This window comes from Salminus brasiliensis, chromosome 20 (assembly GCF_030463535.1).
Source record: "Salminus brasiliensis chromosome 20, fSalBra1.hap2, whole genome shotgun sequence".
Taxonomy (NCBI): Eukaryota; Metazoa; Chordata; class Actinopteri; order Characiformes; family Bryconidae; genus Salminus; species Salminus brasiliensis.
The window spans coordinates 31,837,599-31,853,585 of record NC_132897.1 but is presented as its reverse complement, the minus strand read 5'-3'; the positions used below and the strand labels follow the sequence as shown (position 1 = coordinate 31,853,585).

At 43.7% G+C, this 15,987-nt stretch overlaps 1 protein-coding gene across 1 annotated transcript in view; it reads right to left on the bottom strand.

Annotated features, from left to right (window-relative positions):
- Positions 1 to 15,987, bottom strand: part of cemip2 (cell migration inducing hyaluronidase 2) — a 43,653-nt gene that overhangs the window by 8,252 nt on the left and 19,414 nt on the right. The window contains exons 7-16 of the mRNA XM_072664727.1: positions 15,038 to 15,207; positions 14,012 to 14,224; positions 12,992 to 13,197; positions 11,816 to 11,885; positions 10,016 to 10,144; positions 8,675 to 8,763; positions 6,271 to 6,402; positions 5,290 to 5,325; positions 4,902 to 5,057; positions 3,069 to 3,246 (exon numbers count right to left, since the gene is read on the bottom strand). Of these exons, the coding sequence (XP_072520828.1) occupies positions 3,069 to 3,246; positions 4,902 to 5,057; positions 5,290 to 5,325; positions 6,271 to 6,402; positions 8,675 to 8,763; positions 10,016 to 10,144; positions 11,816 to 11,885; positions 12,992 to 13,197; positions 14,012 to 14,224; positions 15,038 to 15,207 (1,379 nt within the window). The remainder of the gene's footprint in view (positions 1 to 3,068; positions 3,247 to 4,901; positions 5,058 to 5,289; positions 5,326 to 6,270; positions 6,403 to 8,674; positions 8,764 to 10,015; positions 10,145 to 11,815; positions 11,886 to 12,991; positions 13,198 to 14,011; positions 14,225 to 15,037; positions 15,208 to 15,987) is intronic.

Below are 15,987 nucleotides of genomic sequence, written 5' to 3'. Positions count from 1 at the left end.
CAAGACAGCACAAATGTGACCTGCTTCATCAAACTCAACTTGCTATGTGAAATGACAAACCCATCAAGCCAGTTGTGAGGTTGAAAACTAACCAAAACTGGGCTGTTTATCCAAGAAGACAATCATCATTCCTTATTAGGAAAGTCTCCTGATGTAATCAGCCTAGCCTAATGTTATCTACCCATCTAACATGTCCATGTGGGGCCTGTATGAATAGCCCAACTGGGAACCAGATCGTTTGTCCTCAGGTTCCACTTTGGCCGCACACCAGGGGCTTAACCCCTCCTGGGACCAGCATCTAGGTTGTATACTGCATATAGGGCCAAGATGGGACCCATGCAAGATTAAGGTGGGTTGTAACTATGGATGCGCTAATCCGATACTAGAATTGGAGGTCAGTCCCGATACTAACAAAATTAGCTGGATTAGCTGATGATCCATTCACCGCACTATTGGGGCCCATTTGGGAAGCTTATTCAGAGCTAATGCCTACCTGGAGCCCACCTAGCCCACGTTCCATCCATGTGAGCCCTACATCAGCATGCTGGCTGGATGGCTACCCAACCCGTAGATGAATAATAATTCTGCAAAGCTTATATGGGCAAACGTCTGTTATAGAAATCTCCGCCAATGTAAACCTGATGTTGAACAGTTGGAGAGCGTCGCTATAGTTTTTGAAGGTTCCTGCTCAACTTTAGTATCTGGACCTGGCAAGTTCCTTGCGTCACTGTTGCGCTGGTCCCTGGGGACCATCTGTATGCAATAACTGTGACTTCTAGTGCTTTATGGGTTGTGCCAATTCCCCCTCCCAATCATACGCTAGTAAAACTGTACGAAAGGGTACGTCCTCCATCAGGCCCCCTACAGCCAGAGCTGAAGCTATTTATAAGTCCTGTGTGTGCGCGCTTGTCAATGAATGTCTCCGGCCTGCGTCCAAAACGTAATGAGGAAAAGGAACCCGAAATGCCAGCAGTCTTGGAGTGCTTGGAACCATTTTCGAGGAACAATTCCACCCACCGCTGACCGAAGAACCGAAGAAAAGGCTTTTCCGCAGCCCATGTGTTGGCTGTTTTGTGGAAAATCCGACTCCTTTCAAAGTCAACAGTGAAGGACGAGATCAAACTCCAAATACCCCGAGGCCAGAGCGTACAAGCAAATGCTTTACAAAAGACAAAGTGGTGCATCTGGAGATGTTCTCTGGGTATTCCAGATGCACAGTTCTGGTCGAAAGTTTACACATATTCATCATGGACATTTAAGTCATGGCGATTTTGGGCTTCCAGGGATTTCTTTTAACTGCCCTTTTTTCCTGGGTCAGAATGAGTGAGAACATACCTCTTTAATAGGAAAAAAGTCTCGTGGCTTGGTGGTCCTTGGGTTGTTCCAGACCATCACGACCAATTTTACTATGTACATGAAATCTGTAGTTGTTTAGAAATGGCTCCAGGAGACATTCCTCCTGAAGGAATGCATTTTCCAGCTGCACTGTTCAATGACTTGTCAATTCAATGAGGGCCATCAAACAAACCCTTTTAATGTGAAAACAGAGAAGCTACCAGCTGTAGTCCATCACGATGCCTGGACAAGTTAAACAACGACGTTGTGGAGCTCTCAGTACAGCGGAATTGCTCGTATATGTGGGTGTATGAATATTTTTGACTGTGAATTACAGCCTTTACACTGGTGTGAATGTCCAGGCTATTACATTTCAACATAAGCTATGTGAGGTCACTTGGTGAAATGACACGTATGAACTGACCAATCAAATATCATACATTATGGGACCTCTTCTAGCAAAATGAGTCTGAGTTTGAAATAGTTTTTAATACACTTTCTATAATTTCTTGTCCCACCTGAACACTCAAAAATAAAGAAAGGGTAACTGACTGCCGCAAGAGAGTTGAAATAGTGTTGTTCTGCTGGTAATATAGTCCATTATTTTGTGAGTATTTACAAAAGACACATAAAAATGTGTATTTCAGTAATTAACACGTCTCTTCCAATACATGTGAGGCCAGCCCCGCCCCTTTTCGGCAGCAGACACACTCAGATGAAAGCCCTGGGTCCCCAGCTCCACCGCGTCAGCCAACAGATGCTTGTGCTGGCCAATGTCACTTTAAGCGTGATGAGGGGAGAAAGCGCCATCTACCCTCCTGGAAGGAACACAGCCCGTTGCTCTCTCTGACTCTGGCCGTCAATGCCAATGCAGCATGGCTTGGGATTCGAACTCACGACCCTCGGCTAAAATGAAAGCGCATTTGGCCGCTAAACGCAGCCAGGGACAAAACATTTGAATAGCGCCAGTGTGCTGCGTGACCATCCTTGCAAAGAAACAGTGTTGTCTGGTAGGTTTTCTGACCACGTTACACAGTCAGACATAGCGCTACTGCAAACATGGAGATGTCAGAACGGCGAACCCTTTCTTTATCTGTTGATTCTTGCACAAACCAAACCAAACCAAAGAAAACACAGAATTACTCAGTCTTGCTCTCTTTTGGCTTGCTAGCTCTCCTCAAAGTCCTCACTAACACCAGGATAAACCCTGGCTAGGCTAGATTTCCATGGCTTTTTCAGTTGGCTTTTTTCCTGCTGAGAAGATAAGATTTGACTTTTTATGACTGGCTACGAAACCCATCATTGAAGTGGATTTAGTAATGCAATCAACCTGCATTACAGTGCAGTAAAGGACAGCAAATTGGCTGGTTAGCTTACTTTTTTTTTTTGCCCCAATTGAAAAAAACAGAGCTAGTCACTTCTACTGCTGTCCTCGCTGTTTTGTCAACACAACCTATACGACCACCAGGGTTTGAACTCTTCACTCTTCCAGAGTTGGTCTGCCGTGTTTGTCCACGCTGCCAAAACCACCTAGTTTGGTTGTAGCTGAGCAACGGCAAAGATATTTTAATCCATGAGATCCATTTGGGAAGTTATAGCGTTACTCCCACTGGAATTACGGCTGGTTGGAAACAGAGAGATATGCAAAGATTCCTACGCTGTTAAGTGTTAAGCGTGTGTTGTGAATGGGGCTGTATGTAGATTCACAGCACAGCTGTGTGAGAGACACTCACACTGGGCAGGAAGGAGAGGCTGGACAGGTTGTTCCTTGGCGTGAGCTGCCAGACATTTTTCAGGTTGAAGCCTACCGCGCTGGTGAAGCGCTCGGAGGTCGGCACGTATGATTTGAAGGTGCTCCGGAGCAGCCGCACTGGCCCGTCGTAGATCTGAAACCCACGGATGGGGAATGTCCTGCAAGCAACACACACACACACAAACACACACAAACACAAAAAGTATAAACCAGTAAACTGGTACCAAACACTGACCAGTAATGAAGGGCTAGAGGACGGTCAGTGCCACGTAAGGGATTCTAATAAAGTGACCAGTGAGTGGGAGCACAAGGTGGGTGTTTCTAATAAAGTGGCCAGTGAGCGGAAGTGAGTGGAAGTAAGTGGTGGTGGTGGGGTGTTTCTAATAAAGCAGCCAGTTTCAGACATTCATCATGTAACTAACTGTATTACACTAATTGAACTATAATACCGTACTGTGTTGCGATATGCTTTCAGTGGGGGAAGTGGGCTTTGGCATTCCACCCTGCATCCCAGTGGGGCACTAAAACTTTCAGCAGAGTGGGTTAAGTGGAGCGTGTATGTCTAAACAGCTGCAAAAACGACCAACGTGTTGAAACTAGCAGTCAGCACCCGACATGGAAGAAAAACTCTATGGAACAGTGGCGACAGCTGAGAGATCTCTTCACTCAGGACGACCTCACCATTAAGACTTTGAATAATATGGGGAATGCTGTAATCTGATTTGGAGAGGAAGGTTAGTGAATTTTGTGATGTTGCTGAAGGGCCTCTGACTAGACTAGGGGGCATCCCTGGTCGCTGTTATCGTGAATAGCTCAGTGAGTAAAAGACGACCCAGGGATTCTTGGGAGGTCTATCCACAGATTTTCAATGATGTTAAGGTCAGGGAAGGACTATGAGGGCCATGGTAAAACCTGCTTGCACTTCTCGAGGTAGTCCACTGGTGATTTTAAGGTTGTGTATAGGATTATTGTCCTGCTATAGAAGCCATCCTCTGTTCCTCTATAGCTTTTTTTTTTTTTTTTACAGATGATGTGAGGTCTGCTTTCAGAACTTGCTAGCATTTAATTGAATCCACTCTTCCCCCAATCAGTGAAATGCTCCCTGTGCCACTGACAAACACACGGCAAAGCCTGATCAAGCTCAACAATTGGAAACGTGTTATGTTCATGAAATTCTGCACCCTTTTCTTTCTCCAAACATACCTTTTCTACCCAAAATGTTCCACTGTAACTTAAGCAGTACACACAACCTGTTTTCAGAATAGGATTTGTTTAGATGATCCTGAAAAAAAAAAAGGGTTTGTTCTGACTTTCCCATGAAGGTCATATTTGTACAGGTGTTGCTGCACAGTCAAAGTGCACCACCCCTCCAGAGTCTGCTAAATCTTCTGCAGTCAAACGAGGTGAACCACCACAGGACGTCTTTCAAGCAGGAAGTGCCATCAACACACCCCGGTTGAGAGCAAGGTCAACTGCGCTCTCTCTGAGTCCAGCTGCTGATGGCAAGCAGAATGACCCAGGGATTCGAACAGCGATCCTCACATCATAGTGGCAGTGCCTTAGTCCACTGGACCACACAGAGCCCCCTTCTTCATTACCTTATGAACTCCTGCTCTGTGGGCATCAGTTATATTAACTGTGAGCAAGCTTGAAAGATGCTTAGAGGACATGCTGGTAAAATTGCTGTTAGTTGAAACAGGCTTTCTTTGACACCCATAAGGTTTCTCTAGGCTTCGTGGGCCACTTCTGCCATGGCAACGTTTACACAGCTGCGCACGTCATCTGCCGCGTAGCGTTTTACAGCATGACTCACTTATTTCTGGGTAGAGTCCTCATCTTGCCGTCCACCCCTCCGACGCCCCAGTATTTGTTCTGTCCTCCACTGGAACCGCGGTTCTTGCTCTCCCCCACAAACAGAGACTCTGACACCTCCTGACTGGAGCCCACGTCTTTAGGGTAACTACCATCACTACAAGAGAGAGAGTGAGAGCGAGCAAGAGAGAGAGAGAAACAGTTCAGCTGCTTCATTAATCACTGCTGGGGGGGGCAGGAATAGAGAAGCTGATGGTTTTTGCGGATGTAACCAAGTTTGTAAGCTCCCGTATATTCACTAATTAGATCCAGGCTACTGTTAGCAAAATAAAGAGCTGGTTGTTCGGCTTAATGAGCTCACGACACACACGCCAACATCAAAGCAGTACCTTGCAAATGACAGTCCAACGCCGTTGTCTGCAAAGCTGTAGAAAGAGAAGAAAAAAAAAGGACATACAGTTAGAGTTAGGCATCACTTTATATGAAGGCTACCTGCATTAGAAAGTTTACAACACCGGCGTCGCAATATAACCCTATATAACCATTAGATGGTGTTTTATCAAGCAAATGCTGCTGCATTGACGTATGGGGCCTTGAAATAACGTACGGGCGTTGTTTAGCAGCCAAATAGCAGTCATTTCATCTGTTCCAACATTGTTAGCTCATAGGCTAAGACCATTAGCCACTGTAACCTGACTGAATAATAACGATAATAAAAGGCTGATAATACTTTCCTTAACATATCTGCCACACAGCAGCCTCTATTTGTCTGATGTAGTCACAGAGTACTCAGTAAGCAAAGCAGCCTGACCTTATTTTTCAATAACAGTACTGGTAGGATACCGCAGGGGTCTGTGGAATGCCAGATCAAGCGTTTTGAGGCTAGGTTAGATATGTGCCTTCACTGCCATTATCCATATGAAATTTCCTCTTCGCATATCCAGGCTTAGAAAGCAGGGGTCAGCAGTGACAAGTGGCAAACGTGGGTACTGAAGCCACAACCCTGTGACTGAACAGTGGCAGATCAGCCAACGCAGGCATTCAACCAAAAACCCTGTGACTTAACAGTGGCGGCTTAGCAGACACTGTTAATCACCAAAAGACCCAGCGAATGAATGGTGGCAGCTTAGTGGACGTAGGTATTGAACAGAATTACTACAAACTTTACAGAACATGTAAAGTTAGTATTATGTTGGTCAGAAGATGACATCCAGTTAGACTTCCAACAATTCATATGCTTTACTTTATTAAAGTCTGATTTGATAAACTGGGGATTGGATGTGAACTGGCATTTTTTCCAGTTCTCTGACCTTTTGTGGGCGGAGCATGAACGAGTCAATTCTGGACGGTGATGTTTTATTTTACCATACCCAGAATTCTGTATGATGATGTCACCTCCACGGATCCAGGCGCCCAGGTCGTTGTTCTTAAAGGAGATGAGCGTGTCGATGAGGGCAGCCACTCGCGGTTTGGTGGGGTCAGAGTTCTCGTGGGGGCGGAACCTGAGGCACAGTAAGAGAGCAGAGATATGGTGAGAAACATCACACTAGGCTGTGGGGTTTTGAGTGAATGGCTAAAGGACTTCTACCTACCAGTTTAGTAAATGGAGAACATTGGCAGCTAATGCACTGAAGCAGCAAGTGACCAAGCGTGTGGTAATACCAGACTGGAGAATCACTGGAGACTGGAGTGACTGGGATAGCATTTAGCCTTTGCACTGTAACTCTTAGAAATGCACCTTTTCCAGCATTGAAAGAAAACAAGTACTGACCCATTTCCAAAATAAAATAAAAAGTTATTGGTGATTGGAGTTTTTTTTTTTTTTAATGGACAATTGACTTTTGTCTCAGTTGTTTCAGCTTCAATGGTCCAGATGATGATATGAGGTTATGCAGAAGAAGAATTCTGAGATCCTGAGGTCCTCCTTCATTATTCCAAACACTTCATGCAAAGTAGCAGTTTTACTGGCAGCAAAACAACCCCAAAGTATGATACTCCCACCACCTAGTTAACAGCTGGTGCAGTGTACTCCTCCTCCAAAATGCCTGGTCTTATCTGACCAGAAGGCAGTGTATTTGTCGATGAAATCAGCTGTAAACATCAGTCCAGTTTTGGAGCAGGGCATGCCAATCCATGACAAGATCAAATTTACTTGACAGTAGATCGTGGCACTGGTGTTCCAGCAGCTTCCAGTTCATAGCAGGCCCGGTGTTGGTGTTTTTTGTGCTGTTCCTGTCCATCCGAGCCAATTTCATCTCAGTTGAGAGTGGCAGTTTGGGTCTTGGCAAAATGGCACATCCCAATAACTTGGGCTTATAATAGCTTAAACTGATGATCCTGGAATCTGCAGTTGCTAACAAATGGATCCAAAGGGCATTACAGACTTGAGACGTACATGTGTGTCTAAATACAGTGAGGTGAACAATCTTTCACTCACACACACACACAGACAGACAGGTCTACACAGAGTCCAATCTGAAAGTGTTTATGCATGCGTGACTAATCTTAGCACACTGAGAATTCACATACACCCCCCCCCCCCATACAGACAGACTTGGCTGTCAGGATCAGTTCATGCCATGTAAAATATGTGACTTAAAGTAATGTAAACCTCTCTCACACACACACACACACACACACACACACACACACACACACACACACACACACACACACACACACACACACACACACACACACACACACACACACACTTCTTCCACTGTGAGCGAACTGAGAGGAAACTCCATCTCCACTGATGTGTTTTCACTGTAAACAAAATCAGACTCTCTAGGGTGTACAGACACACAGACAGATTTCTGTAGACTTCGGAAATCTTTCTGCTGCTGCTGTTTTAGATCATCAGCATATCCTTTCGTTGGCCTTTGTTGGTCTCAATCCATAAAACATCTGTAGCTCATCTCAATTCCTGTGCATCTTTTCTGCAATTTTAAGCTGGTTCTGATTCTTACTGCTGTTTGGTTTGCAGCCTCAAAGTCTCCTTTGAATGATGGACTGTGATCCCTTCACCCCTGTCTTGTAGAAGCTGCTGGTGAGAACACGGACTGTTGTTTTCTGAAGTTTTCTTCACAGATCTCAAACTGCTTCTTGGATCAACGGTTGTGGTTTTTCTCTGGCAGACCTATTGAATGTCTGCTTGGCTGTACACCAGTGGCTTCTTTCCTTTTCAGGACATGCCAAACTGTTTTATGATCAATGTTTGTGCAAAAGCTCTGATCAATTTTCCTTTGTTTTTTCTTCTTCAAAAAAAACTTCAAAATTTTGCTCTTCTTCCATAGAAATCCCTCAGATCTTCATGTTTATTCAGGTTTATCCTTTTAAACACCAGATGCTAACATCACAGGTCACAGAAAAACCAGGGCCAACTCCAGAAGTAGACATCTAGAGCTATTAACTGTTCAAAACAATCAATCTAAAAGAACACCTGCTTACTGGACACTTCATTAGAAACCCCTACCAAATGTATAGGTCTCTTTATAGGCGTATAGTTGCAGACTGTAGCCCTGCACCTGTCTACTGCTGCACAGTTTATGAGCACCTCTTTATGTCATAATCACTGGACAGTTCCTGACCGGAGGACACTGACATGGTAGCAATCATGGTAGTGTGGAACTTTTACATACACGTCAGCGTCCCTGCTAGGTCGAGGGTGGGTCCACCACCCAGGAATGCCCAGCCAAGAGCAGCTCTGTGGTCAGAGACTCATCACTGATGACGTGCTAGAGGCTTGACTAAACATTTTCAAGGACTGACCTGGCGTTGTTGTCCAGGCAGAGGTATTCCCGAGGGTCTGTGGCGCTGGCGTTGGTGGTTTTCACTCCTTTGTCAATAAAAAGGCCCGCCTGGGGAAAGAAAAGCAGTGGTCAGTGCAAAATCAGGTCAGGAGACCAAGTGAGTGAGAAGCACATGATACTTTTACACACACACACACATGAGTTTTTGATGCAGTCACTGAAACAGAAGACTATTATGAGTAATATGAGTATGTGTGTGCCAGTGTAAACAGCGGAAAGCTTCTGAGAAACAAAGGAGATTATTGGTTTATGCATCACAACAAATAAAAACACTGTAATTGAGGCCATACACTTCTCCACCAGCATCAGCGGGTTGCGTAGCTATGCTAAACTATTACTACAATGAAAAGAGCCTGGAGTCATAAGACACTCATTTATTCCTACTGCATACAGTCCTGTAGACTGTAAGCATATTAAATTACCTTAAATACCTTATTCTAGATCACTGGAATGAATGGAATTAATGGGTTCATTCAACCGGCCATGCTACAGTTCATTTTGGCTCTGGGTTGAACACTGGAAATCCACACAAAGCAGCTTTCCATGTCTGTCTATGAGCCTTTTTAGTAAACATTTTTAAAAGAGGGATAAAATGTGGTGCTGGGCGATACAACCGCAAATCAACATCATGGTTAATTGAACATTTTACCATTTTACCGACTAATAAAAGAATATATAAGATGCCAGAGTTGCTCAGTTGGCTGTGTTGGATTTCTCCTTCATGTTGCTTCCATGTGGCAGACTGGGCAGGCCACAGTTATGTGACTACACACGTAGGCTTGTCCGTTACATGTCCGTTTCGGCCACGATCCCAGCCTTTGGCCTCGCGTCCGCAGTAGCTATGAACCAGCCTTTACTGATCGCTGGTAGGAAAGCTTTGTAAATCCGTTGTTCTTGTAGCTGCTAAATGCTTTCTTTATTATAGTGATATGTTCCGCTGACCTAGAACTTCTAGTAGATTTGTGACTTAGAGAAAAGGTTAAGGCTAGAATCTGGGCTTTTACGCTGACTGACGGAGCCAGTGTGTGTGTGTTCATTGTGATTTGGGCTCGACTGGATATCTAATTACTCTAAAAATGAATTTACATTTTTACATTGGAGACAAATAAATATATTTAGGTTTATGGACTAATCTGCAAAATAATCACGAGATTAATCGACAGGAAAATAACGTCATTAGAGATAAGTGTGAAACACTGAAGTGCCCTTTGAAATAATGCTTTAATGGAGTCTAATTTACAAGTTAATTCAGTGAGATATTTCAGTCTTAGTAAGGTCATGTCGTTGAGTGCTGAGCTACCTTGAAGTTGGAGTGGACTCTGTTGTTGTAGAAAATGCCCAGCGGAGTGAGTTCCGCTTTAGTTTCGGGAACCAGCCCGTGAGTGTCTCCTGTGGAGGAGCTGTGGAAGATGTACCAAATCCCTGCATCCTGGAGGAAGAAAAAATGAATAAATAAAAAAATACAGAGAAAAAGGGAACCGTCCATGTAAGAGCCGACAGAATAACTAATTTTAGAGAGCCAGAACTGTTCACAGTGGTGGTGAATTGGACATAGAGACACTTCGGACTATAGAGATTTAAGCCATACTTTTGGAATGCAGCTCTTTAAACTCTTCAGTCAACATAAGACCGAAACCTGCACTAGCTAGCTAAAGCACTAACACGAGCTGCATTCACTGAATCGATATCTTGTACATGGGGGGGATTTTATATTTTTTATATATATTTTGTATAAACACAACAATAACGGTTCTGTGTCCGAGCTTCGTCATGTTCAAGGCTAAAGTTCACATTTATTTGTCCTCTTGCCCAAAAAATTCAAGAACGTGCTAGCTAGCATTTTATCTTGTGATTAATCCTAATTAATAATAGAATACTGTTGCGATTAACGCCAATAAATAGATCATTTGCATATCCGTTAAAAGATACACAATATCTGACCCCCTCCACCAAGTTACAAGGCCATGAACTTGTTCTTCCTCCTTCTGACACAAAATCAGCTTTTTCATGAACTTCAATAAGTGCAGGATGAGCTGCTGGCACACCACTGTGTTTATGTAACCTTCTGCTACATACAAAACGCCAACCCAGCAAAAAAAAAAAAAACTGGCATCATAACACAAAAAAAATTCTGATTGTTATTGCCGAACCAGCCTTTAATAAAAGGAGATTTAACTGCTCAGAGTTGTTTCATTACTAGCAGATTAGCGTATTCATCTCAAGTCATATCATAGAATATTACAGCCACAGGATTTGCACAGTTAATTGCACTGTAACCACACTGTAATAAAGGCACCATGGTTGCACAGACCTTTCTAACCTTTTCCAATTATGACTACTGATCTGATGGGTAACAATGTATTGGAAATGTATAATTCTTTGGGGGGGTCAATGTGAAAAACACAACCAGGAATGCCCACTCGCCTTTTATAGCCACAACAGTAGCCAGTAGAGTAAATCTTGTTGTTTTAAAGGCTAGAAACCTTCTAGTGATGCATCTTGAAAGATGCCCAAATTACAGTTCAACTTTTTGTTTTCTTTTTTAATTAAAGGGGTACTCAAACGGAAAAACTCCTAAAGTTGTGCTACAGGACTCTGCAGAGTAAGATTCCTTGGTTTTAAGACTAGGGACCCCTCTGATGATGCATCTTGAAGGTGGGAGAAACCTCTGAACAACTAGACGCCCTCTATGAAGGACACCTGAAGGTAGCACGTTTCTTGTTTTTAATCTGGTGAATGCTGAAGGAAGCTAGTCTGTATCTATAGGAGACAGGATTTTCTTTGCATGATGCATGCTGGGATATGTGGTCAATGATGGAACATTAAGGATTAAAACACAAAAAAAAAAAATCATACAGAACTGAGAATTCGGATGAGCAGATGAGGCTGCTGGATGCAATGCTGCGCTACAGATAAAAACGTAACACAGCAAAAAACACACTGAATGCTAGCGTAAGTGCAAAGTGGCCCTTTAGTCTGTATTACAGATAAGTCAATGAGAAAATTCATTAAAAGAACCCAGACTGGCTCAAGTCTACAATAAGTCTGGGAATCTTCTGAGATTCCCAGACGGTAATTTCCCTTCTAAGCATTTACTTACCTGTGAACCTGCCGCTGCATTGTTGATCAGGTTATTGTTCGGGTTGGCAATCCAAAACGTTGACACGGCCCTAAAACACAAAACACACACACACACGATTCACTGGAATGAGAGTGCAGGGCCGTATTTGGTCAATCACTGTGTTTTTCATACATTTTTACACAATTGTCCTCCTTCCTTAAAATGTGGTCAATCAGCAAAGACAAGTTTGACATCTGAAGCTTGCCTCTTTAGTTTTCTTTACGATGGAGCTAATTACTAAAAGGTGTAATGTATGCCCATATACCATCAAATATCTCCAAAAAAGCCTCCCTCTTAGCCAGGTGTGCTTTTGTCCATTTGTACTGGTCAGCGGTCCTCAAATTGTTCCTTATATTAGCCTTAGAGCTCCAGCGAAAAACCGAATAAGCCAACTTAGTCGAGGTCTACAAACTATCGCTTTAACCTTTAAAGGAACAGTTCAGGGCAAAATCAGATTAAGATGATTTCTCACTCACTCCAGATGCAGTCGGTCAGCCAAGATGTTTGGTATCTGAAGGCAGCTTCATTAGTTTACAATGGAAGATACTAGGCTAATGTTGCTAACAAATGATTAACTGTCACCAATCTCGTCTCGGTAAACGCACGCCCAGAGATGGAGTGCTCAGTATTTTTGGGGTTGATGCCGATCTTCGTTCAGCTTAATCGGCCAAATTGTTCTATACTTTTTTGGAATCAACCACATTAGAAACTCGGTGGAACTCGAGAACCAGCTCAGAGAGTTTTTGAATTCCTGTACATGCAGAACTGCTCAGTGGAGCTCAGAGTGGGAGCTGCCAATGTGACCTGACCAGCCCTGAGGATCGGAAAAGTTAAAGAAATACTGCTTAATCACTTCAAATTAGGCAAATACTGATACAACACAACACATCCAGACAATTGAGTAACCATAACTACCTTTTTAAAATATTTAAATCAGGTCTTGTTTATGCTTTACTTTGTTTACAAATAAATTCTCATTTTGAGCCATTTGCATTTCATAAGACAAGGCTGGTGACAGTCTAAGTCCAGTGCTTGTTAGCAACATTAGCCTAACATCTCCCGTTCTAAACTCAAGAAGCTGTTCGTAAGAATTGTGAACGTGTATGTGTGTGTGTGTGTGTGTGTGTGTGTGTGTGTGTGTACGCAATTTCATACTTGCACTCCGTGGCTGGTGAAGGATTGTAGCCCTTGTACACACGATCCCTTATCTCTGTGCACATGGTGTCATTGCGGTCGGTGGGCAGAATGGTGCCCGGTTTGGTCACTAAGCCCAAGTTGTGAAAGAACGTGTTTCTCTGCTCGATCCCGTCCTCCAGGAAAAAACAGTGGCCCAGTGTGTCGTAGCCAACAGTGTCCCTTACCTGCAAAACGAGGAGACAGTTTTGTCATTTTTTGCAAAATTTCGATCACAAATTAACAGCTGACCTACACGGACCAATGACGAAAGAGGTAGAGGTGGACTGAAGCTCTGCAAGGACTGGGCTACAGTCTGTAACTGTACACCTGTATAGTGAAGCTAGAGCTCAACATGGCCAGTGAGCACAAGGTAGGAGGGGGTTCCAATAGTGGGCAATGGACACATGCTTAAAGGGGCAGTCTGATCAAGTGCAAAAATGTGATCATAGCACCATCTGTCGTGATCATGACCATTGGCCTCCTTCAGCAGTACCACAGTAAGCTCTAGAGTGAGAGGTCACGGTTTAAAGAAGAACCGCCCTCCCTTGTGATGATGTATCAGGAAGGATGGAAGAGCTTTTTTTTTTTTTTTTACTGGCTGAAGGTACTTCTCAGAAGCTGAACATCACATGTTTATTGGCCAGTACGCCAGCGGCTAGGCTGGTCGTCAGAAATTCTCTCACACACACAATCCCGAATTCCTTCAAAAGTAATGAGGCAGATGATTACACAAGGCTAGTTTTAAGCTGGTGCTTCCACCAGACCTAATCAGAGAGTTAACTGAACTTTACCATTGCAAGTAACTACACTCACGAAACCACTAAACCAACATGGAAAGCTGAGGTACAACACACCTGGTCCTAACAATCAGAAGCCACTTAAGTCTTAGGTCTTCATTTCTCAAAGAGATCACGCCTTAACAAGGTCAACTAAACCAACACACACCTTAAAGAAAGACATACTACTGCAATGAGCTGTACTAGGTAATCACAAACGCACCAGCAGGCCGTTGGTGGCGTGGACGGTGACACAGCGGGAGAAGGAGTGGTGTATTGAGAGGGAGTCGAGGTAGGTCGGCTGGGTGTAGCCCCCTCGCTGGTCAACGTCTCCACAAAGGTGGAAGTGGATGGGGTAACTGCCTCTCACTGCCTGCTGACCCATGTTCTTCAGCTCCACCTGAGACAGGTGCACCGAGGAGAAGTTACCCAGGATCTACATGATGAGAGAGTGAAAGAGAGAGGTTATTATAATATTACACATATATACAAATACATATACACATACCAGGCACCTTCTTTGTGGCATGGATTTCACATCCTTTTGAGATTCTGGTTAGGGGTTCGGTTAGATTCACATCGGAGATCTGGAAAGACCACTGAAAAACACTGAACTCATTGTCATAATCAAGAAACCAGTCTGAGATGTGTTTTGCTTTGTGACCTGGTGCATCATCATGCTGGAAGTAGCCATTAGAAGTTGTGGTTATGAAGGGATGCACATGTTTGGAAAGGCTGCAGCATTCAAACAATGATTGACTGGTATTACCAGGTCAAAAGTATGCAGAGAAAACCTTTTCCCCACCATTACACCACCACCTCCACTAGCCTGGACTGTTGACCCAAGGCTGGTTGGGTCCATGGATTCATGTAGTTTGCACCAATTTGTTACTCAGCAGAAACCGAGGTTCATCAGATCAGGCTATGCTTTTCCAGTATTCAAGTGTCCAGTTGTGGTGACCCTGTGCTGAGCCACTGCAGCCTCACCTTTCTGTTGGCTTGGCTGACAGAACTGGACCCTGATGTGGTCTTCACACAATTTTCCCCCGATTCTGATGCTGAGAAGGTGTAGCTGTCTTCCTAATAAAGTGCTCGGTGAGTGTATAAATATCTATGAGCATTCTAGGAGATGTGAGAGTTGCGTGAGAACATGGTGCCTGTACGCTTTTGTGGTCTTCACACCTTCACACATCCCCCTAAGCACTCTGTCTTTCTTACGCATGCAAACAGACTGAAACCCCAATCGGACCTTGACGTGTCCACCGAAGGTGTCGTGGCTGTAGTACTGGCACCAGTTGTTGCCATAGCAGGAGCGCTCCATCTCCCCCTGGATCAGGATGTTCCTGGACAGCAGGGCCACCTCCGCTCGCATGTCCACACCATCCACTATCTCACCCATGTGGGTGAACTGCGGCTTACCTGAGACAGAAAAATAAATAGATAAATAAAATGTACCCACCGATAGCTTTTAATTTATGTACTAAAGCCACTGTTTGACTTTTTACTGTTTAAAAAAAAGGAAAAAAAAGTCAAAGTACAACACATGCAATCTCAGTAAATCAGCTCACTAACTTATAGCTAGTTAGCGGTCTAACATAACGTTAATATTAGCTACAGACTTTACTGCTAGCTAAACGTTACCTTACTAGGGGTTTGCTTGCTGTCTGTTAGCTGGCTGAGAAAACAACAACCCAGCTCTAAACGCTGTGAGGTTTGGTGGAATGATAATTAGCAGTAAAACAGCCAAAACTGGACGCTACCGTGAGAGAACACACTTATGGACTCCCACAAAGCACACACAAACACAATAGAAGAGAGTAAACGGTGAACGTGCAGATGGGAAAACTCGGCCCTCTGCGTCACTTTGTGTAGCTAATGACTAATGCTGCATTACTTTTAAACTTTGATTAAACAAATCAGATTTCCTGGTCTGAAAATTGGGAGAGCTTCACCAACCCAGAGTTCAAAATCCAAGAAGGCCGCACAGTACATCAGCAGTGATAAAGGTAGTAGTGTTAAATATAAGTTTATTAGCAGTCCTATACACACACACACAGTACTGGGAAACTTCCATCCATTGACGTGTTTCCATAGTGACGTGCTAATAAACAGATAAAAAAAAAATAATGCTACTGTCACATTTTTTACAGACAACACAAAACCTGTGTGTTTATATGCAAACTAACACCAAGCTAGCTA